This window comes from Corticium candelabrum, chromosome 7 (genome assembly GCF_963422355.1).
Source record: "Corticium candelabrum chromosome 7, ooCorCand1.1, whole genome shotgun sequence".
NCBI lineage: Eukaryota > Metazoa > Porifera > Homoscleromorpha > Homosclerophorida > Plakinidae > Corticium > Corticium candelabrum.
The window spans coordinates 6,982,454-7,007,745 of NC_085091.1; the positions used below are offsets into that span (position 1 = coordinate 6,982,454).

Here is a 25,292-nt window from a genome sequence, read left to right on the forward strand (position 1 = left end):
TGACATAGAATTATAAAGATGGTGCACGAAGGACACGTTGGAATGACACGCATGAGACAAAGGGGTGCCGGATTCAGTTTTGTGGCCAGGTCTAAACAAACAAATTGAAGAATATATGAGGAATTGTGATATACGTGCGATGAGTGGGAAATCGGTCAAACCTCGAGCTTCTCCCTTATAGCCGGTAGAGTGGCCGGAACAACCGTAGGATAAGTTGCAAATGGAGATTTTCTGGGAAATACAGGCAGCACCGTATAGTCAATGATTTATCACGGTAGTTCATGATATGCATTCGAAATGGCCAGAAATTCAGGCAAGTAAAGATGTTACCACAGAGACAGTTGTTACGTTTCTTCGGACACTTTTTGTAAGATGGAGTTTACCTAGACAAATCATTCCTGACAAAGTGCCACAATTTACATCCTAGCGGTTTCAAGAGTTTTGAAGCAACACAACATCAAGCACACGCGTACCTCATTTTACCACCAACAAGGGAATGGGGGAGTTGAACGGTTCAACCAAGTGTTCAAGCGTGGATTGGTAACACCTTTAGCTGAAAGAACATCAGTCACGGAGGCCATTCAATCAATTCTTGTCAATTATCGAGCAACAAACCATGCCTTAACTGGGAAGTCAACAGCAGAGTTGATAATAGGAAAAAGAATGCGAGAACCGTTATCAATGCCGAACCCAAATACCACTGGAAAGAAATTACAAAGCACTTCTTATCAGAAGATACGGAACAGGATTCAACTAAAACAAGCAAAGCAAAAAGTCTATACAGATAACGATAGGTTCGCAGTATATAGGTCTTTCCAGCCAGGAGACTGGGTTAGGGTAAAAAGACCTCATACAGGCAACACGCTTAAATTATAGTTGTCAGAACCAATACAAGTCCACAAGAAACTCGAGGAGTTTTCATATTGATTACAAGATAGATCACGTTGGCCTGTCGATGCGTTATACTCGGGACAAAATGGAAAATTGATCAAAACAAGCACAGATGCAAGAGCGGCAGATCCCATATGCCTTTGGGCTAAAGAGGAAAGGAACGAAGAAGATAGACGAGAACAACCACAGGTAGAAACTAAAAGATAAATGAGGAACAGACAAAGAACACAACATCTCAAGGACTATTATGAATACAATACAATACCTAAAGGGAACGTAGAAAGGGGAGGGTATGTGATATACGGGTATATGGATTAGAGTATACGGGACTTGGAGAGAAGGGAGTGGAGTGATGTGAGTTTTGCGGTGTTTGTAGATCATCGGTTGTGTTAACAAATAAGTGGTTGTATTACGATACAACAACGACTTGTTTCAATGCATGGACTCCGAGTGCTACATACACTAACGGCGTAGTACGATACACGAGTTCATTTATCAAACTCCAGCGCTTCAGATTGGTAGTCGTATAGATTCGGCGGTGTACTGTTGGCGAAACTGAATGCTGAAAAGGATTCGTAAAACCGCAGAATATTACATGGCTGAGCTGTCTAAACGTACTAGAAGCAAACGATGAGGTCAACTACGTACTTTGCTCAAAACGAGCCAGTGCGTAAAGCGATACAGCGTCGTTACCTAACTTTCATACCTACAACCTTAGCTAATCGAATTAGCCTTATCCCAGCTATGAAAGCGGATCCGGGGTCCCACGTCACTATGATGTTCTCGAAAGCGACCAGGCTCTTGTCGCGCTGGAGCAATTCCGGCAAAAGCTCCTCCTCCTCGCGTGATTCACGTGCGTTTATCTCAGCGAGAGCCTGGCTTGCGACGCTACTGTCGGTCACGGAAATGTGACATCACCGACTGGACTTGTTGAAGTGGCTCTACATCTTCGCCATCAACAGCTACGCTGCCCGAGAACGTCCTTCATCTGAAACCTCATCCAGGTGATCTGTCAAATCGTAATAAGTTGGATTAGAGTAGTAATCCGACAAAACGCGTATGTATACGATAAAAAGATGTTTGCTGGAAAATGACACAAAAGTTTAGAATTGCGACTGGAACTGCTTACTACAAACAAGCATAATGTATATGAGGTCAGACCAACTAAATTTTAATGCGCCGATATTTAGACATAAAATCCAGACTAACTGACCGAATTACTGTAAAATCAAAAAGGCAATAATCATGAGGCTTTCCCTGTACTTGTCATTATACATTTCACAAACGTGAGATAAGAAATAACACAAAGAAAATTATGTTGCTGATATCGACAAGAGCGAGGAATACTTGCTGCACCACATGTACTGCTAACCTTTGCGTAGTTATCCATACATAGTGATGGAAAGTGGATGTATGTACCAACTATTAAATACATTAATTCTAATTTTTTTTAACTTGATCAAGCTGAAGGATGCATGTATGGGAGAATATAACTATCAAGAAATTTGATATCTGGCATTAGAGTAACTGCAGAGTAGAGTTGTATACATTTGATGTACAAAACATATTAGTTTATGGAAGATGACGACGTAACACTAAAACTGAGGTGTCCATGTTTATCAGACCAACAACATTTTAATTTATTATTTAAGAATGCAACAAATTATTATGTGTTAACATTAAATTAGTAAAAAATAGAAATAGAGCAGACGAGCCGAACGCATACCAGCAGACATCCTTGCATCCTCCAGTCCGCGTTCTCTTATCCAGTTAATCTCTCTTCTAAACAGTCGTTCTGCATCTTTAAAGTTTTTCATGTCCAAGTAGCATCCTGCTAAACGGCCTAAAGCTGTAACAAGAATGTGTGATAAGTCTAAATATAAAAGTAGCACAACAATTTATTAAATAAGGCCGACGCATGCATAAATAACTATCATAAATGGAAGCAAGCTGTCACACTTGCTTGCAAATTACTATGCAAAATAATGTCTATTTTAGGTAGATTTAACATTACAACAGATTGCAGTGTGATCTACTTAGTGTCACTACTGAAAGACAACTAACCTTACTATAACATGTTACATTGTAACTGCGGCAATTTCCTAATTGCGTCGTTTCTTACGTTGATTGTGTAACGATTGTGTTTCCTGTAGTTAGAAATGGTAAATGATTCATCCTATTTATTTGTATTATATATTAACTATAATATTATAATTGTTTTTGACATCGGAAAGAAAACTGCAAATTGTAAACTACTTTTCAATTTAATCGTTGTCATGACCTATAGTTAGTCTTATGATATCATCAACAAACGTTTCAATAGCGAGAAGAAAAAACATTTTATCACTATTAGCTCCAGTGACAGAACGAAAACTTACGATTTGTAATGTTATGTGCTGGCCACAACGGCTCCACAGTTCGAGAGTGATCACATTAAGCAAGCAAAGCCGTATGAATATATATAACATGGAAACCTTCTCGACGTTAGTCTGATTCAATGTATTATATTTAATTTAATGCATCGTTGATTATGAACAGACTAGATGACAATTAGCGATGCTCTAATTACAGTCTGACAACTTCAGATCACTCTTGAAGCCATTATCTTTCTTAAATTTCTGTACGCTGATTGCAGCAATAACATTCTTCCGTGGGTAGACGTTTCCTTTCTTCCGTATAAAACATCTGGCTTTGAGATGTTAACTTATCATCCCTTAGAATAATCTTTGTTAACTCAATATTTGAAATATCGTCTTACCAGTAGCGTATAACATTGAAAGAGAACTGTCGTCACCAAATGCTTGCAACACTTGTACAGCTTCTTCAAAGTATGGCTTCCCCATTTCAGGTCTAATCATTAGTTTGTACGCATTACCAACATCCATCAGACCTGAAATATAAATTGCAAAAGCTAAACTGTAAGTATATGTTAAATTATACTCACTCCAGCTCATTTCGTAGGCATCATCAATATTGCGAGTGCCGAGTCGAAGACGAATTTTCAATATCTCTTCTGCTAAATGCTTGGTTGTAGGAATGTCGTGCAAATTGTATGCCAACCAACAAGAAAACTTCAAAAGCTCTAAACATTCTTGCTGTATACATTTCAATTTCAAGATGTGATGACAAACGATGTAAACGTGTGGAGCTAATGCAATCAACTTGCTATTGTTGAGGTTGCGTTTTACGGCCACATAAGACTTTGGTAACATGTCTTGCATACACTTTGTCAAACGAATGAGATAAGGTAGCAATTTGTCTCTTCTCTTCATGTGGCTTACGACAGATTGCTGAACGAGGGCATGAATGTCGCACGTCTGTTCCTCGTCATTCAATGAGAGCAGTGAAAAGTCGTCTGACAGCATATGCAGAGAGACTTCAAACTCGTTCTCTCCGATCCTCGACTCTCCGTCCCGCATCACAGCTGCACGAAGGACATCAGTAGGAATGGCGCTCGTGTCCATCAGAGAAGCAAAACCGAGAATTTTCTCTGCATCTTCGGATCTCTTCGCCGCTTCCTCTAGATCGAGATCCCAATGCATCGGCGCTGTCCTGTCGACTTTTAGTCTTTCCTGCATATTCTTCAGCTTCTCTTTATCACTCGTACTAATATCGCACGATATGGCCAGTGAGGCGACGTCGGCAGCTAAAATTTGGTCGATCCGTGTGATGTCCAAACTCTTTAGTTTGTGCTGTAGATGCTGCAGTCCATGACCACGTAATACGTCCTGTAAATCATCGGATGGATAACGTACGTCCTCTTTCTTCGATGACAGTTTTTCTCTCATCTCCTTGTAAGTAAATCCTGTTTTCTTCGTCAATGTTGCAACACGTCGAATGGCCAGCGGCAATAGCTTCACTTGACCATCGCTCACTATCCGTCTGATCTCATCCAATTCTAATTCTGACATCTTCCCGTCATCGTTGCATTTTTCAGCCCAACTGCAGAAACACTCGACGGCTCCGTCTTCATCCAACTCTGGCAATTGAATCACACTGCCTTCTCGCATCAGCTCGTGATCTCTGCATCTCGTCGTAATGATAACGTGAACTTTCATGTTGCAAGAAGGGACGAGAGATTGGACGACGTCCAAATCATCACTGCTGTCGTAGATCAACAAAGCATTGCCTCCACGTTGACTGACGAGATCTAAAAAGCGCGCATTCATTCCTTCCAGTGGTTGACTTACAACATCATCTTTCTCACAACTTAAGCGAACGATCTATTACAACAACTATAGAGTCAAAATTTAAACAAACGTATCTGATTTTTCTTACATATTTTTGCATTGAATGTCGTATAGATGCGCTTGTTCTTGAGGTGATGAAGAAAACTCCTCCTTCGTATTCCTTTCTGTAAAGCCTTGCATAGTTGGCTGCGACACATGACTTTCCCGCCCCACCTTGAGCACAAATGCACTACAAACATAAAATTGAAAATCAAGAACATCACATAGCTACTACAAGGAACATTGATTGTATTTTACCATCAAACGGAAATCACTAATTTCGACATTCTCTGTATTTTCATGATCTTCTTTCCAAAAGTAACGCGATAGGTCAGTAATAATTGCGTCTCGACCACACGCACGAGGGAAATTTCTTTTTTCCAGTTCCATTGGAAAAACTTCTGTAGACGACAACGTAATTGCTTACTTATATCCATCCAATAAATTGTATAACCTTTCCGCTTTTGCTTTCCCTTGTCTTGTGGAGATTTTCCGGGTGAAACTAGCCGACGAGATATTGCCTCATGTCGTAATTGTGCAATTATTTCTATATATTATATTATACAAAATTATGTCAATCAAATTTTCCAATATATTATATTATTTCAACCAGATAAATGTTGGTACCTTTGTTGTCTCTCTTGAGGGGATCTGCATACATGCAATACACACAAAAATCATTTGTCACAATTTAAGAAACAAAATATTACTTCATTTCATAACCTGGATGTTTATCCGGTTGTATAAGATGTAATATTTGATCGTAACCACCAACTTCCGACAAAGTATCACAAAACTTGTGAAAAGCTTCGTCGCCTTGATAACGTAAGATGTTGGTCAATAAATAGCGAGCTTGTTCAACGTCTCCACTCATTTGCTTCAGTTTATCAAATTCTTCTAGTGTCACCTGATTTGCACTCAGTAGCTTATCCAGAATAGGTTCCACGGGGAGAATTTGCACCAAATCAGAAAATAGAGGACGAATCCATTTCTTCCATAAATAGTCGAGTGATCTGAACCAATCAACAGTGATATTATAGAAACAAATGATCTTAAAAAATGAGTGCGTCACTTAACTTAATCAAAGCCTATTGCAGGTACCCTGTATACAAATTTCTTGCCGTTACAAACATCTCAGGATGTCTTACCAAATACTGTAGCAAAATTTATGCGTTTACTTTGAGTCAATTCGGTAGCCTGTTTTCTCTCATTTAACAAAGAATTTTCTGCCCATGATGGATGCTGTAATTCCTTGGTAAGAAAGGTAAAGTTGGCTAGGTTCGATTAAGGCTGGTGCCTTGGTGTGGCACCAGAAATGCATAGTAGCCAGACCGAAATAAAACGCCCACGTCAACACACCTTTACAAGTCACATTCTGACTGGTTTGAAGCTACAACCTACCTAGCCTCAAACTAACAAACCTACATACATATCTACGTAGTACAAACAGTCGTAGTATACACACTTATTACATGTACATATACATGTACATACATACAAACAATGCATCCGAATGAGGAAAAACAAGATGACAAAGAAACTGGGATGGAACGATGAACTAAAGATGTTAAAACGAGCCTCAAGTAACGATTATTCTACCTGGATGGCAGTTGGTATGCCACGACATGGGCTTTTGTATGGGTCGATGTTGAAGTCTCGTAAGCAGTTCAAAACTAAGCTCAAGAGTTGGAAGAAAGAGGAAAAGAAGACTTTTGCCCAATATTTAAGCAGAGACGTGAACATGGATCATCATGATCACTTCTGGGGTAGACTGAAGAGAGAAATAAGGCCAAACTCAGGGGGGCATATACAAGAATGGGTCAAGCCTGTTCTGATAAAGACGTTGTGTCGTTGGAGAGAGTATTTTGCTGCTGTGGCTAATAGTGAGCATTCTCAGAGGAGAATCGAAGAAGGAAAATGAAGTTTGAAACGATGATACGAAAGGAAATGGGTGGACCCAATCTTACATGGTGGTGTATTGATATCGAAGTTGCTGAGGTTGTAAAGGCTGTACGGCATCTTAAGATGCAAAAGGCGGCAGGTTTAGATGCTATCCAACCAAAGCATGTCAAGTATGGTGGAGGTATGCTTGCCTTGTATCTGAGTATCTCTGTCACAATGTTTCTCAGACACTCGTTTGTTCCACATCAGTTCCTTTCGTCAGTCATAGTTCCTATCATCAAAGATAGATGTGGAGATATTACGGATATGAATAACTATCGAGGCATTGCTATATCTTCGGTGAAATCTAAGGTATTAGACTTAGTTCTGTTGGATCGGATAGAGAAGTTGCTAATAACCAATGAGATACAATTCGGTTTCAAGCGTAAACACAGTTGTGCAGATTGCTCATTTCTGCTTAAAAGTGCGGTTGACTATTACCTGAATAGGGGACATGATAAGGGTTTCGTATGTGCTCTGGACCTATCTAAAGCCTATGATAGAGTGACGTCTTAAAGTCTCTTTATCACGTCATTGGAAATGGGAGTGCCAGTGTACTCTGTAAGGCTGTTATCGGTGTGGTATGAGAAGCAGACTATGCATGTCAAGTGGAAAACCCAACTGTCAGAGAAGTGTACTGTTGGTAACGGTGTCCGACAAGTAAGTGTTTTTTCTTCGTCCTTCTTTTAATATTTATATTGAGGATTTACTGATAAGGCTAAAGAATTGTGGATATGGAGCTAGGTTGGGTCCTGCATTTGTTGTCTGCCTGGCTTATGCTGTAATGATGTAACTTTAATTTCCCCTAGTGTGAATGGGACAAAGAGGATGCTTGACATACGTACGTCATTTGCAACTGAGAAGGGATTACTATTCAACAGCAAGAACAGCGTTGTAACTTTGGTCGTCAGGAATCGGAGCATCTCATTTTTTTATCCCCAGTTGGCACTTGATGGGTGCATTCTTCCAATCAAATCAAACATAGCGCATTTAGGCGTGAGTATGGATTCATTTCAACAACCTCGACATATGGTGGAGATCAGAGTTATAAGAAGAACCAACGTCGCCTACTTACTCCTAGCCTAGACCGTTATTTCGTTCCAGAAGTTAAACGGTGGAAGAAGAACGCGAACAGTACGGTTGACGGTGAGTCTGAAGTTGTGGACGAAGCAGTTGGTACAGTAAAAGATTGTGATCGATCTTGTTGCTCCTGTTCGCGCCTAGAGACTACTGGCAATTCTGAAAATAGGTGTCAGCACTCAGGAGTAGTGCATGTTGGTGTGGTAGACGAAACTAACTCATCAGCAGGCAATGGTGGTCAGGGTGATTCACATGTGTGCAGACGTCTTGATATTAGCAACTTTCTGGACAGCAAAGCAAGGTCTCGCCTGCTTGACAGTACCATTCTTGAATTAATCCAAACTCGTGTTCCCCATCAAGATCTCGTTCTACCGACTAGAGTCTACAAAAAGAAGAAGCGCAAGTCGGGAACATATACGAGAACATGCCACAGAAATTGGATTGAGAAATTTCAATTCATAACGTTCTCCCACCTGCGTCAAGGTCTTTTCTGCCTTGCCTGCGTTCTCTTACCTGTTGCTACCGCCCACAGTAGAGCACGGACAGCTAAGATACTGATTAAAGAGCCACATACGAACTGGAAAGACACGCTAGCTGACATAAAGGTGCACAGTGATCTCTCCTATCACACGGATTCAATGGTGAAGTTGCAGGCCTTCTTGGCGACGATGATGTACCCAGAGGAACGACTTGATCTGTCAATGCCAGGAGGGGCAGGGGCTCGAGTGAAACGCAACAGAAATATTCTGATATCAATAATTGAATGCATCGATTTTTGTGGAAGACAACGTATTGCTTTGAAAGCACATTTTCCGAAGAGGAAGTTCGAAGAAAATGAAAGGTCTTGCCAAGCACGATGGTTTGTTTATTAGCCTTTACTCCACTACGACGTGTCAAGAGACGCCATCTTTTGCCACACATGTATGACTGCTGTACAAGAACTTAAGGTAGATCATGCTTTCCAAACACCATGATTCTCCGTTTGTCAGTACCATTAAATCTAAATTGGTGTCTTGTCCTTAGCTGAAGTTACTCAATACACATGCAGTTACTTAATTAGCTATCTAGCTGATAATCGCAGGATGGGCAGTAGTCAATATATCCTCTTGCAGCTCTTGATACGTTCCTCTCCAAGACTTTTACCATATAAGTTGGGACAGCAGTCTGTACTAGCAAATTAATTATACAATTAGCTTCCTGTAGTTTGGTATTCGGCTAGTTAGTCTAACTATCATGCGCATTTACTGATTTGCAGTACACATTGAAACTGGTTTTCGTAATTCGAAAGACGGCGTACAGAAAATCCGCAAACACATGGAGTCTGCTCACCGTGTGGAAGCTCATTCTGTGCTCTATATTCTCTCTGTTCAAAAAAAAACGAAAGAGATAGATAGCCTTCAGGATATTAGTCATCTGGCAAAACAGCAGAAGAACAAACAGATTTTGCTGACAATATTGCAGAATGTAAGATTTCAACAAGGCAAGGCCTTCCATTGAGATAGTCTCGCGTAGCCATGCAGATCCCTTGTCGCCGCAGCATCCTTCCGGGCCAAATGGGATCTGGTGAACAGCCTTTGATGTCGCTGTGTGCCGCGTAGCCAAAAATCAGCTTTCTAAAGAGCGGATTCGGTTTCTTACGCTTCACTAAAGATCAGACTGGTATGCCAGCAGTGCAATCCTATCTCATTAGCTTCTCTTGTTTCGTAAAGAACAACTCGAAGACTACAGCTAGAGTCGTTGCTGTTTGTGAAATCTGCATGTCTACAGCAACAATTAATAATTAAACGCGGACGCGGAAACGTTGACGTCGACAGGCTATAGGCTTCCATCTCCTACTCTCTGTCAGGATCGACGTCGTACATAGCGTTTGTGCGCTTGTGTCACAACGGAGACTGAATGTGAACGTACTCGATGTAAAGCAATGCACAAAACAGGTGAGATTATTACCCAAACACAGAAAGACGACTCATCTTGTTTCGATGACGTCAGCTCCAAACCCTTGAATTCCAGTACCAGATCATATCGCTCACTCTGGACTGTCCGCGGTCGTTTTAAGCGTCAAAAGAGCAAACAGCATCGAGTAAGTTCGCACCATTCAGTGCGTGCGCAGTCAGTCGCCGTTGTGACACAAGCGCACAACGCTAGATGTGCGATGTCGAGCCTGCCGACGTCAACGTTTCCGCGGTCGCATCTAATTGCTGCTCTAGACATTCATATTTCACAAACAGCAACGACTCTAGCTGTAGTCTTCGAGTTGTTCTCTACAGTCTACATAAACAGCCCGCGTGTTATCTTTCAAAACAAGAAACGGATTACATGCATCTCGTTGTTTTACAATGTCCCGTATTCGGGTGCTTGATATGTCAACTACTTTACTGATAATCTGCGGGGCCGGATTCAGAATTTTCGAATGGGGGGTTCCGTGACGTCACAAAGCTTAGAATCAGCCACGCATCTACATATAAATTAGCTATTTAATCACCTATACCATACAACCGAAATATACGTTAATGAATCTACAGTACTGGGGAATTTAATTAAACATGCAAGCCTATACTTGTCCTTTGCTAGACAGGCAAATGTTACTGCTTTTTCTTTTTTTCCGAAGAAAGCTTCTATAGACATATATGGTTTCATGAAAGTGTGAATGTTGTGACCATCAAAGGTGGAGGTATATTTTCATGAGATAGAAAATAACTACTTTGAAACATTATCACTGCAAGGAAGTAAATGAAACACGTTGGAGAACACGTGAGATTGACAACAAGTTACCATAAATTAATGTTATTGATGAGTATCAAAAATAGGTCTGTCTTTAGGAGCCTCCTTGGGTGAAATTGGCCGAACTCGGTGACTATCTGTTCAAAATCGACTGTGACAGAACGGTGTACGGACATGAGAGCGAGTGAAGACAAGCCAATGGCTCCCATTGTAGAACGCAAGTACGTCTTCAACCTCTTCAAGCTGCTATTGGATCGCTAATTCTTAGCAGATGTCACGGGCAGAGTACAGGCAATCCTAAGCAGTGTGTGGATGTTGGGAAAGACATAAGGTCGCATAGAAGAAGAGCAGCGGATGGTGAAGCTGGCCTCTCTTCAGCACTGGTCTTCTCCCAATTCGTCTTCTACTTTCGCACATCTGTAGAAAGGGTCAGCGCATTCGGGAGGTCAGAGGCATAGGTTTTGCCAAGCTGTTTGAAAGTCTCATCTGTGTCGGTACTCTCCATCACTTTAGGGACAAGGCACATCAAGGATGATACTTGACTTGACTAGCGAAAGTTGACCGGGTGCTCTCCGCTTAGGCGGGCGCTTGCTCAACATTTCTCTCAGCAGACGAAATGGTGGTGTTCGAGATGGGACAAAAACCACGGTTTGATTTCAACTAGCCCTTTCAGCCTTCACGTCCCGGAAGAGGTGGGGACGAGGCTCACACGGAAGAGGTGGGGACGAGGCTCACACAGAGCCATATCCGCCACACCTTTTTTCCTGTTTGCAAGCCTAAAATGCCTTAATTTTACAGCAAGAAGCCTTCGCAACGTTTTCTGAATGTCTTGGCAACTTGAAGTCTTATAGGGCTAGCTTCCTTCAAGAGTCGTCTTTCTAGGGCAGCCAAACAAAGATGTCAACTGACGACGTGAAGCCGTTTTGCACGCTCTTCCATGTGCCGAATTGGAGCATTGTGTCCGATGTTCGCGCCTAGTAGGCTACAAAAGGAGTAGGAGTACCGTTCGACTCACTCGTACTGTCCGACAATGGTGGAACTACGTCGAAAGTTCATAAGCTTTACTGCACCTCCATGTGAAGTTACTTAAAACTAAAACGTGAGCTCTGAGTCACGTCAAAAAGTAACAAGCACTGCTGGTACGCGGTAATCTCTGTGTGATGACGTCACATAATTTTAGGGGGTTCCAAGAACCCCCCGAAATCCCCTCTAGATCCGCCACTGATCTGTGTAGCCTACAGAGGATTTTCTTGTCCATTGTCGCAACGTGTAGTTAAAAGGTTTGCAGCATAAATTCAACGATAGTTAGGATGCAACAGAGGACGATTTTTTGTCACCACCACATGGCGCCTCACTTCGTGAATTTCGTCCCAGGAAACGAGATGACCAGCTACCCTGTTTCGATCAGCAGAGCATGCAGCGTGCCTTAGTCGATTGCCAACAGCAGTTTGCGTTGGTGTCGTGATTTCTTTTGGACAGGAGACGATCATGAAACGGGCACAAATCGCTGATCTTGAAATGCACGGTGCGCGATAAGTACATTTACTACGAAGTACGGGCGCTTTTGCATAAATCTTCAGGCCTTCAGCTGTGCGTTGATTGTTCCGGAGGCGATTTATTGTCGTTTAGGGTAGAGGCAAGACAACTTTTGTCTAGATGGTCTTGCGTCTTGCTGGTCGGGAACCAACTTTTGAACCTCCTGTGCATTTAGCTCCACCGCTAGAACGCAATTTGTTTCCCTCATGCTATTCCATTGATGTTTTTCTATTCACTTTGCAAGAGCAGCACCAAACAGTTGCTTGTGAGGGTGTCTATCGGTTGCATGAAATCCGTGTTTCGTCGCTCGGGTCAGCTCTTGTGACAAACAGTAGGCGTGACTGATGGTAGTAGGCGGGACTTGGACTTTTGGACTTTGCCAGATGCTTGCACGTACTCGTTGTTCCGCGTATTTCAGTCAGAAAACGTGGTACGAGCACTCTGACAAGTTGTACAACTTTTTACGAGCATATTTACTCTATTGTAACTGTAGCTGAACGTTGTTAAGTCGGGAACAGAATGTCGAACACCTAAAGGTGTCCTTGTCGTGAAATCTTGAACTAGCAATGCGAGTAAACCGGCGTCAGTATTCCACTTAGATAACAGCAATAAAGTCAAGACAACCGATCATTTTCGCCGATGCTTTGCACTTTTGGATTATCCGGGTACTTTTGAAAGATAGACTACGGGGTTGTTCCGTGCACTGCTACGAAACAAGAGAAGCTAATGTGATAGGATTTCACTGCTTGCATACCAGTCTCGTCTTTAGTAAAGCGTTTAAGAAACTAAATCCGGTCTTTAGATAGCCGATTTCTAGTTACGCGGCACACAGCGACATCAAAGGCTGTTCACCAGTCCCCATTTTGCACGAAAGGATGACGCGTCGAAAAGGGGTCTGGATATGCGACACTACAATTGAGAGGGAATGAAAAAGAGGACAACAGTAACTTCATGCAAGTCCTCATGCTCAGGGCTGCAGACAACCCAGGCATTCATGAGGGCACAAACAGAAATAATGAGATGCACACTTCAAAGGATATATAGAATGAGATGATCATGTTAATGGCTCATTCATGTCTTCGAGAGATATGCAATGAGCTGCATTCTACTAAGTACTACACCACTATGGCAGATAAGACGACTGATGCAAGCAACAAAGAGCAACTGGTTATCATCTTTTGTTACGGTGATCACGAAGTAGAGGTTCACGAAAAATTGGTCGACCCTTACCAGCTTGAAATAACAGATGCAAAGACAGTTGTAACTGTTCTCACAGATGTTCTAACTGCACTGAATCTGGACATCCATAAACTTAGGAGGCCAGTGCTATGCTGGTACCAGTACCATATGCCTGGAGGAAAGTCAGGTGTGGCCAAGCAGATACTAATGGAAAAGCCCCTCCCTTTATATACACACTGCTATGGGCATGCGCTTAATCTGGCTGCCAGTGATGCAATCAAGAATATTTGAATCCTGAAAAATGCACTAAATACAACATAAGAAGTATGTAAGTTGATTAAATTTTTACCAAAACGTGATGCTGCTTTCCAGAAATTGAACGCAGAAATGAGACCAGGCTCGCCAGGTATACGGTCCTATGTATGTCCTACAGGACAGTCTGTGCGGATGCCCTGACGAGTGTGCTAGACAACTACTCAGTTCTCCTAGAGCTTTGGCATCTGTGTTATAAAGAATCAAAAGACAGTGAAATCAGAGCACGCGCTCAAGGCGTAGCTGTTCAAATGAGAACCCTTGAGTACTACTATGCATCCTCTCTTGCAGAAATGGTTCTTCGACATAGAGAAAATCTCAGTAAGACACTACAGCAAAAGAATATTTCAGCTACAGCGGAACATACAGCTGTTAGGGATTTGATGAAAACTCTTGAGTCATTGCAAGAGGAGACCTATACAAGCAGCTTTTAGAAGAGTGTAATTGCAAAAGCAGCAGGGCTAGAACTGTCAGAACTACGTCTAAAACGTAAGCGGATGCGTCCAACTCGACTTGAAGATGGCGATGCACCACCTGAATTTTTGTCACTCACCAGAACAGCTCTACAGGGTCACTGTTTATAACCAAGCTATAGATCCGATTGTGACTTGCTTGGTTGATCGATTTGAACAACAAGGCTATAGAATGTATTCAAATGTAGAACAACTGTTGCTGAAGGGATGTAAAGGAGAGCATTGTGATGAGGAATTTGCGTTTGTTTCTGAACACCATTCACATGATATAGATCAAGCCAACCTCAACACTCAGTGGCAGGTGCTGGCTACGAACTTCCCAGGTGTCAAAGACGCATCACTGGGCAGTGTCTTGAAGTACTTTCAGACTATGTCGAATGCAGGAAGAATTCTCTACTCAGAGGTTATTAGCTTGGTCAAGTTGATATTAGTGATGCCAGCATCAAATGCCACAAGTGAGAGGTCCTTCATCGCTGTCAGAAGACTGAAGATGTACTTGAGGTGTACAATGAGCCAACGCCGTCTAAACAATTTGATGGTACAGCATGTACATAGTGACCGAATAGATAAGATGAACCTTTTAGAAATCGGAAATGGGTTCCTTAGTGCTAATGACCAGCGCAAGTCAGTTTTGGTCTTTCAATCTCTAAAATTTGACATTCTTTGCGTGCAGTTCAATAAATGATTAAATATTGTCAGAGTACAATACTACTAGTAGTTAGAATACCCTCTAGTAACGCTGTCTTTAGCCAGACTCCACCCTAGCTATACGGCTTTAGTCGAAAGTTGTCAAGTGGGCGAAGCCTAGTCAAGCAAGGTCTGGCTCACCCAACATCTGGTGGGCTCCGCCGGCCTGCCTGAAGAGTCACCTCAATGGTGTCCATCTAATAAGCTGCAAACCCGTGTGACGGCTAGCTCATCAGACTGTTGCCTTTAACTTTTCCATTAATTCTATTAATTAATCAAAACCCAATTAATTAACTATAAACACAGATTCAGTTTTACTGTCATAATTTGTATATAATGATACCCAGTAAATTTTTTGACATTTAGTGTGCGCGTAATATATGTTACTTGTACTTTTGAGGACTTCTGGCTGTTCCTCCATTACTCTGACTGTTTTCTGATGTTGCCTTCTCTTCCGTCAGCTGACTGGTACCAACAGACGACCATTCTGCGTGTACTTCCTCGCCAAACTCTTTGCTTTGAATAGTCGTTTTTGACAAACAGTCTGCAAAAAGAGCAATATTAGATTACTGTCTGCATACGGGCACGACAGCGCGAGGAGAGAGTCTGGTACACATGTTCTATTAGGTCTAAAATTCAATTAAGATTAAATTAGAACTAAATAATTTTTACTGCCAATACCCAAGACAACAGCTAAATGTATAGTGTAAGCGGAACGCTAATCTACAGAAGTTTCGCTAGAGGAGGGGTCGTGGCCATAAATATGTAGGCGTGATCTGTACTGACATTGCAAAAGTCTGCCAATTTCTACCATCAGTCTACCCCGGTGCTGTGTTGGCGTGGAACGGCAATGCTTGCAGAGCCAGCCCGCGCTAGCCCAGTCCTGCATCTTGTTCGAAACGCGTCACATATGTCTGATATAGCCACTCTGCGCATGCTCATTCACTACAAACGGTATCAAGAGACAACCGCTGTCTCTCAAACTCTCTGAAACCCTGACAAACCAAGACAAACAAGAGCCTGACCTGCTTGTCTTGAGTCCATGACGCACGCAGTTCTGAGTATGCTTGCGCGGGGGATACGTCCCTGGTAATTAGTGACATGCATCATGACATACCTCAAGTAGATGGGAAATGAATCTTATCACCACTCACACACCACCAACAACCCACCACTCACCATCTTTTGCAAACAGTTCGCTTTCCTTGCGTTTGTTCTCTCTATGTGTCTGTGCATCAGAGTACTATACTAACGCCAAAAGCCAGGTAACTTTGACACAGTACTGTGTACACAAGGCCTAATTTAGATATGATACATACACTTACAATGACGTCACGTAATCTATATCCATGGTAAGTACACAAAGTCCCCATTATCTCAAAAAACAACGCAACAGCACATCACTGATCAAGGATTTAATTAAACCTTCTACCACCATCACTACTTTCTAATTACAAGTTCAACCAATCAGAGAGCTTTGTGTCCTTTGTGAGCGTCTGACAAAAGACTGAGAGCTTATGGTCTGCTAGCTAGAGGTTCCACTCTTAACTATGCATATCTATGTCCCACTAATCTCGGTTATCAAAAATTGGCTACACTGTAACATATCAACAAATAGTATCTGCCAACAATGCAAATGTTACCAGATTTCAGCTATAAAGAGCAAACAAGACAAGTAAACTGTGTGTATAATCGATAACAACACATACATGCACTGATACAGTACAAGAGAAACTTATCATCTCATTATTTCTACTACAATTCTCTGCATCCCAGCAATGAAAAAATGCACTGATATGTACAATTCACACATACATTCTATCTGAGTCGCATTATTTCCTCTAAATCTATGATGATCCATGAACTTTCTTCAAAATGACTATCCTTCCATAATTGAGCTTAGCAATACATCTAAACAATATCAACACCATGAGTCCACCTGACATATTTCCAAATGAGAAGGCAACTTGCATTCTTCGGTAGCTAACTCGGCCCTCTCCCAGTATGCCAATAAAACGAGTGTCAAATGAGTTTGAAAGCCGGTGATAGTGTTTGCTTGGCTGAAGACATCATGCAACTGACTACAAACAGTAACTTCTGGAAACGCATGAACACACACACACACACACACACACACACACACACACACACACACACACACACACACACACACACACACACACACACACACACACACACACACACACACACACACACACACACACACACACACACACACACACACACACACACACACACACACACACACACACACACACACACACACACACACACACACACACACACACACACACACACACACACACACACACACACACACACACACACACACACACACACACACACACACACACACACACACACACACACACACACACACACACACACACACACACACACACACACACACACACACACACACACACACACACACACACACACACACACACACACACACACACACACACACACACACACACACACACACACACACACACACACACACACACACACACACACACACACACACACACACACACACACACACACACACACACACACACACACACACACACACACACACACACACACACACACACACACACACACACACACACACACACACACACACACACACACACACACACACACACACACACACACACACACACACACACACACACACACACACACACACACACACACACACACACACACACACACACACACACACACACACACACACACACACACACACACACACACACACACACACACACACACACACACACACACACACACACACACACACACACACACACACACACACACACACACACACACACACACACACACACACACACACACACACACACACACACACACACACACACACACACACACACACACACACACACACACACACACACACACACACACACACACACACACACACACACACACACACACACACACACACACACACACACACACACACACACACACACACACACACACACACACACACACACACACACACACACACACACACACACACACACACACACACACACACACACACACACACACACACACACACACACACACACACACACACACACACACACACACACACACACACACACACACACACACACACACACACACACACACACACACACACACACACACACACACACACACACACACACACACACACACACACACACACACACACACACACACACACACACACACACACACACACACACACACACACACACACACACACACACACACACACACACACACACACACACACACACACACACACACACACACACACACACACACACACACACACACACACACACACACACACACACACACACACACACACACACACACACACACACACACACACACACACACACACACACACACACACACACACACACACACACACACACACACACACACACACACACACACACACAGTGACATTTTGTTGCATTACAATTTAGTGACACAGTTTAGCTCTGACTGTATTAAATAGATACTGTTGTCATAAATGTTGATCATTACTTACAGACCTTCACATGTTGTAAATATCTCTTGAACAAGATCCATGTCATTTAGACGAATTACAAGAAACACAGCATCAGCTGGCTGGTTAAATTTCTGGTAAATCGTTAAAGCTGTACGCAGTTCACACAACTGCAGCACAATACAAGTTAGCACGTGCAGAATAGATACACACACACACTCACACACACACACACACACACACACACACACACACACACACACACACACACACACACACACACACACACACACACACACACACACACACACACACACACACACACACACACACAAATGCACACAAATCATACCAATGGTAAAAATAAGTAAAAACGAAAACAGCCAAACAAATGAATAGACAGTTACACGAAAAAAAATTAAGTTAAACAACCTCACACTGCCATCTCATGGCATTGACTAATGTCATTCACTTTCATCATGCAATTGCATTACTCCCTTCTGTACATCAAATTTATTTCTAAGATGTAGACAAACTGACTAACATAAACAAACAACACACCAATACCCAGACTCCAGAAATTGTCCAACTCCTACAAATCTACAACACTGTCAACAGCCAATCACACACAGAGATACACAAACAAACAAACAAACTAACTAACTAACTAAGAGACAAACAAACATATATACAGACAGACAAAGCAAGCAACAAACAGAGGGAAAGTCAGACAGACAAACTGACAGACAGACAGACAAGCAAACAGACAAACACACATGCACACGGCAGACAGACAAGCAAACAGACAAACACACACACACACACACACACACACACACACACACACACACGTACAATAAACGGTCATGTAAACGAGCAGACCGCCAAATAAGCAACCAGTTTACACAAAGAGAAAAGCAACTACATGCATAACAATGCAAAAACACTTTCACCAATTGGCTAGCACCACACCACAACACAATAACTAGCATCACACCTTGTCAAGCACAAGCACACTTTTGGATACGAAGCTTCATCCATATATTTGTCCAGCAAGTCTAGTCTCTCTATTTCCATCAGCAGATCACATGCTTCAGCGTTACGATTCATATTGTACGGTACAATCTGCAGAGCTAACAACACTAAGTCGTCAACCGCAGCTGTTGCAGATGCAGTAGTTCGATCGGCATCCTCCCGACTTATCTCACCAGCCAAATGTCTTCAATAATAAACATACAATGTTAAAATGTAGACTTAAATTGAAACAACATTGAGACAAATGTACAATGTAATGTAGTCATTTTGGTTTCTTACTACAATGAAAGACAAGCGAGCAAGAAAGTAATGACGCAGATACCCAAACAAGCAAGCGCACAAACTAGTGAATGACTGCCACAACCAATACATCCATCTAGACAATGACACAGTGCTGTAAACAAAAATGCAAGGAAAACAATCAAATGCAGAAGCTACTGTTTAATTGCTTAGTAAGAAGCATTGCAAGCAATAGCTCTTTCATACAAGCACTAGTCGTCAACTGCATTGGGACAACAAGAACAGTATCTCTGCTTATTCGGAAATTAGCTACAGTGAGATAGCAATTAACAGGTCAGCTTGGCCCATTGCACTTTTTGATAGCCTGACTCTAGTCTGATTAACACTAGTAATTGAAGCTATGTTTACAGAATTTACTTTCACACCTACAACAGTTCAAAAACAACAATGACAAACGATATTTAATGTCGTCTCTGGTTATGCGATGTCAGGTTCTCATTTAACTATCGTAAGCCGTGAAAGCGATTGATCAAACAGGTATTAAAGTTTTGTTATATATTTCCGACAAGACCTGGCAATTGCAAACATGAATTAGACCGTTCCAGGAAAAAACCACTGGTCCGTCCATTATCAGTGCTGCTATATACAACAAATCGCAAATACTGCTCGGTGATAAACTGCATTAAGAGCATGGCACATTCCTAAGTATGAGAGAAATAGTCGACAACACATTGGATCCACACACATAGTCGCAAACCGATAGCCATTCCAGCAAGTGTGTTACTTGCTAAGTCACGTGACTCTTACAATGTCCTGTTGCTTATGGATTATAGATGAAATCATTCATCTTTTGCTGTCACATAAAAAGAAAAGTTGAAAAGAAAACTAAATTTAATTTTATAAAATCACAAATGATCACTATAGAAAGAACAGTCCAAGAATGTTTAATTAAATGGTTTTCAATCAACATTTGCAATGACCATTTCAGAAATCAATTAGTGTGTCTCAAAATCCTAGACTAGATGTCCAAGAATATTAAGCTCTACAATAGATCTGCAGCTGGGCAATCATACAAGACATTGTTAAAACATTGTACTATCATATCTCATTATTAATTCCATAATAACGAGTTACAATAACAGTCATATATAACCTAGCCAATGTAATAACATTGAGCAGATCACTACTTTCTATACACCATAAACAATCAGTTGACATCAAATGACATAGAATAGTGCTGTTGTACTGTAATGTATTGTAGTCTATCAGACATTACAGACATCGTCAAAACAAACCGAACATATTCATGGCCCACGATTCCAACTGTTCTTGTGATCCCTTGAGCCTATATTCGAGTCTTTCATGACCTTCAACGTTTGTCATTGCAAGAACAGAAATCACAACGGCCAGAAATTTCTACAAAACAGATAAATAGATACAAACAAGTAACTGTAAAGTAAAGCTGATTTTTACATATACAACAAATAAATCTGGTTAGGCTAATCGCACTGATTCACAGTCACAAAGAGTAAAGTAACAAATAATTGATACAACTATGTTAAATAAGCCATGCTATGCTGCTTGAAAAATGTCCTAACATTGGTGCACACACTACCATCAGTGCACAAAGCTACACAGGCACCCGAATCACTTAAATCAATCACAGAAAAACAAAAACTGGCAAAAACTATACTCAGAATGTATTTGAAATTTGATTAATTAAGCATTTAGTTTTATTCCTTTCAATACCTTGGAAAAACTAGAAAAGATATATTACAATAGTAATTACCAATATTTCCAGTTGATTTAGCATAAAAATCAAAGTATTAATAAATATCACAGTCTTAAAGGATCAACTTACACAGCAATTACTAGTGCTTGAAGAGCTCAACATGCACTAATAGCTAAATTCTAGAGCTACAGTATTAGCTCACATGATGGCAGGGCATGTTGTAAGTAAGGTAGCCTAACTCACAGCCAAATTCTAGAGCTAATGTATTACCTCACATAGTAGCTAGGGTATGCTCTTATCTACACGTAAGGTAGCATAACTCCAGTCTTACTGTGCCAGTTCTGAGCATGCTCGACTAGTCTCCTAGGGTGACTGCTGTATCAGACTCCTGGAAGTATGTACAGTGCCCATGACCTTATAAACGTTCACTTATAGAATATGGACTTTCACCTACAAAAAGAAGAATTCGAATGGGGTAAGTCTCCTAGTGTTGGACACTCCCTAATGTTGGACAGTCAACGGCATCGACCCAAGCAAGCAAACACGGAAGCGATCAAACAAACTAAACTAAGTTCCACTGGCAAGCACTATGTCTCACCGTCTCAGAGTTGTTTGCTCGCGGCATCCAAGCGAGTAGAACACAAACCCGTATGTTCCGAGTCGTGCTGCTAGCCTCGAACTTCCAGACCAGAGAGCGCGCGAACTCTAGGAACAGTACTAAAATGATTTCGGAAATAGCCTTCTAAGCCAATCAGCGTCTTAGAGCCGGAATGTCAGTTGTAAATTTTGATTGGTTTAGCAGTAATTGGTTATGTTCGAGGTTGACCAGTAAAGTCCCGTATCTAGTTTCAGATTGTGGCTAGATTCGGACGCGAAATCTTTGTCCAACGCAACCGCCTAGCTATAAAATATAGGGCAACGTAGAGGCGTTAGGTAACTGATCTGGATCTATGACAATCAATGGATTTGGCTCATTGTAGCGAGAACGAAACTCGACGTCCTCCCTCTAGATCACGCCCTACCTCTAGACCCGGACAAATACCTCTAGTTTCGGGTGGCTTCTCGTGTAGAGCTACCAAAGCACAGACCCAATTTGTTTCACTTGTTTGCAAACGTATTCTATTACAAATGTTATGGATCCGACTGCATGGACTTCCCAAAATAATTAGGCCATCTTGTTTTATCGGTATATTCAAATCCCAGTTTTGTATACCTACTGGCGAGAAGACTTTACACTTATCTTCACCCATTTCTAAGCCAATACTGGAGAACTGGTCCTTCAACCTGTTGTAGCATTTGATTACTTCTTCCTGTGGTCCCAGTATCATGCTATATCATCAAGATAACTAGATGTAAATACTGACTTGTGTTCATTGGCTGCATTTATCAACTTTTTTGGTTGAAGAGCCGAAGCAAATAACAATGGACCTAGAGGGTCACCCTGTTGTACTCATTGCTCAGAAAGTTTAAACTTTATTTCACACTCGACACGAACAGTAAGTCTTGCTGGAGTGATGTAACATTGTGCCACAAAAGGAAATTATTCCAGAAAAATTGATGCTACTTCAGTCAAGAACACAGATCGATCAACAACATTGAAAGCATTTTTTGCATCTGTTTTGATCACAATCCAATCCGGATGCTTTTCCAGACGTGCCTGAATGAGCTGAGTCATCAGCTCAGCTCCACCTGGAGTAGCAACACCATTTTGATGAGGAGAAAGGTAATTAGATATCTTTTCTTTGAGCTGATGACACGCAAGTTTGGCAGTCAAACGGCGAAGGCAATCACCAACAGCAAGTGGTCTGACATCATATTTATTTTCTGTAAAGCAATCAGATTTGCACCGGTTAGAGTAGTAGCCACCACGTCCGGTACTGAACCTGACAGATAGCTGTTGCATAATGAAGAAAGGTAGTTAGCAGTGTAATCAGACTCCAATAATAAATAACTCAAGATGTTAAATCTCCAACCATTACAACCGCAGCTAGGACCGTTTGGACATTTCTTGAGAACTGAAACAGAAGACGAAAATGACGAATTTGAACTGAAGGGCGAGTTGCTTTGTGTTCCCTTTGAATTTCAGAAACCGCATTTTGTAGTTGTGGATGTTTTTTAAACGTTGGAAAGTTTCTTCAGACGGTTTAGCCAAGTCTGGACTTGTCAAGATTTTGTATACATGAGAAATCTCTCAATGATTTACTTTTGATAAAACAAATCTGACTAACTGAGAAGAAAGAACTGAATCAGAATCTGAACAATTAAAAGTTCTCTGGCAAAGGTTTTATCTAAGCGAGGAATAGATGCTTGATAGAGCTCCTTAAATTTCAACTCTTTGAATTTTTTATAACTACACTCATACTCTTTTACACCAGTCTTTCTTTCCTCCACGTGTCATTGGTTGCAAGAGAAACCTCGGATTTAACAGAAACAATTTCCACGCCAACAGATCATGGCTGTTTTCTGCAAGTGTTACAAGAGACATTGCACAACATTCTCTGAAGCAATCCTATAAATGATTAGGTATGCGTGAAACAGTATGAATGATTGACCCACTAATAGATTCAAAATCTACATGCACATTCAACAAATCGCCATCCGTCCGTATTGCTCACATGTGACGTTTTTACGGGAAGACATGAAGGAATAGTAGTTGATGGTGCTGAACGGTTTCGAATTTAATTGAAGTCGTCTTTTGATATCACCTTTACCTGGGGCCTGGCATGTCGTTTGTTATCTTCCGGTCTTGAATTAAAATCCCCGTCGCTATACACACATTGACAGATGACACGGCTGAGGAATCTTCAGCATCCAATAGGAGCGGTTCATGACGATTTAATGATGGTTTGAAATGTAAGTCGTGACCGTAATGTTGTCCCGAACCAGCTGTAGTATTGAAAGGACTATTGGCTAGCATTGTCTCGGAATTATTATTAGAGGAACAGGTTGTTTGACGCGATTCAGTACTTCGTCTAGAACAAGTCTTATAGCGTGTCTTTCGAGGGCGTTGAATCCAGTGTGCGTGCAACGAGAACCATACAGCTTACCACAAAATAAGCAAGGCTCTAGTGAATGACGCAGTCGAAAATCCTCTGCTATTGTTTTGGCGTCCTGATTTTCGAATGTGCTCAGAACACGTTGACGTTCACCTTGGCGATATCTCTTGACTGGACAATCAACCACCGGACAACAAATCGAGTTACAGTATTGCATTAGAGACAACAAGAAAAATCATTGAATAAAATCAATCATTCCAACACAAACGTTCTGGTCCATTATCCGGGTCTCTCTCTTGCGAGCGCGCGGAAAGTGAGCTTTCGGCTAACTAGTTCAACTAGACAACGGCCATCATCGAAGAGCACTCTTCAGAACACAGTTCTAGTGCAGTTGTAAAGAGGTGAATCAGTAATATCTAAGCCAGTGTACCATACAGATCAAGTTTTGGGTTAGAGTACCAAACGTCAGCCCAAAAGAGGAACGGTTAAGCTAAGATTTTTCTTTCATCGCAATAGCGGCCTCTAAACTCAAAAGCAGATTTTAGGCAGAGCAGCAACAACTAAAGTAAAATTTGATATGAAAAGCAAGATATACAAGAAATTGGTGCTCTGTGGATACATGACTACTTGATTTCATTGCGCGGGATACTACGTATGTTGAACGAATAGATT

At 41.6% G+C, this 25,292-nt stretch overlaps 1 protein-coding gene and 1 long non-coding RNA gene across 3 annotated transcripts; both read right to left on the minus strand.

Moving 5' to 3' along the window:
• Positions 1 to 2,517: 2,517 nt before the first annotated feature.
• On the minus strand, positions 2,518 to 16,116 carry LOC134182135 (uncharacterized). Of its 2 annotated transcripts, none has more exons than XM_062649483.1 (10): positions 16,075 to 16,116; positions 15,437 to 15,593; positions 5,844 to 6,133; positions 5,748 to 5,771; positions 5,575 to 5,667; positions 5,379 to 5,521; positions 5,170 to 5,310; positions 3,836 to 5,114; positions 3,650 to 3,781; positions 2,518 to 2,740 (listed from the first exon to the last, which is right to left on the minus strand). In XM_062649483.1, exons 1-10 carry the CDS (start codon positions 16,091 to 16,093, stop codon positions 2,571 to 2,573), a joined length of 2,448 nt encoding a protein of 815 aa, XP_062505467.1. In that variant the 5' UTR covers positions 16,094 to 16,116; the 3' UTR covers positions 2,518 to 2,570. The 2 variants fall into 2 exon arrangements, with proteins under 2 accessions (XP_062505467.1, XP_062505466.1); XM_062649482.1 differs by lacking the exon at positions 16,075 to 16,116 and adding an exon at positions 15,836 to 16,031.
• Positions 16,117 to 19,385: 3,269 nt separating this feature from the next.
• LOC134182229 (uncharacterized) lies at positions 19,386 to 22,289 on the minus strand. Its single transcript, XR_009970294.1, has 3 exons — positions 22,223 to 22,289; positions 21,956 to 22,074; positions 19,386 to 21,308 (listed from the first exon to the last, which is right to left on the minus strand). It is a non-coding gene; the product is annotated as an uncharacterized LOC134182229 (long non-coding RNA).
• Between the last annotated feature and the right edge of the window lie 3,003 nt (positions 22,290 to 25,292).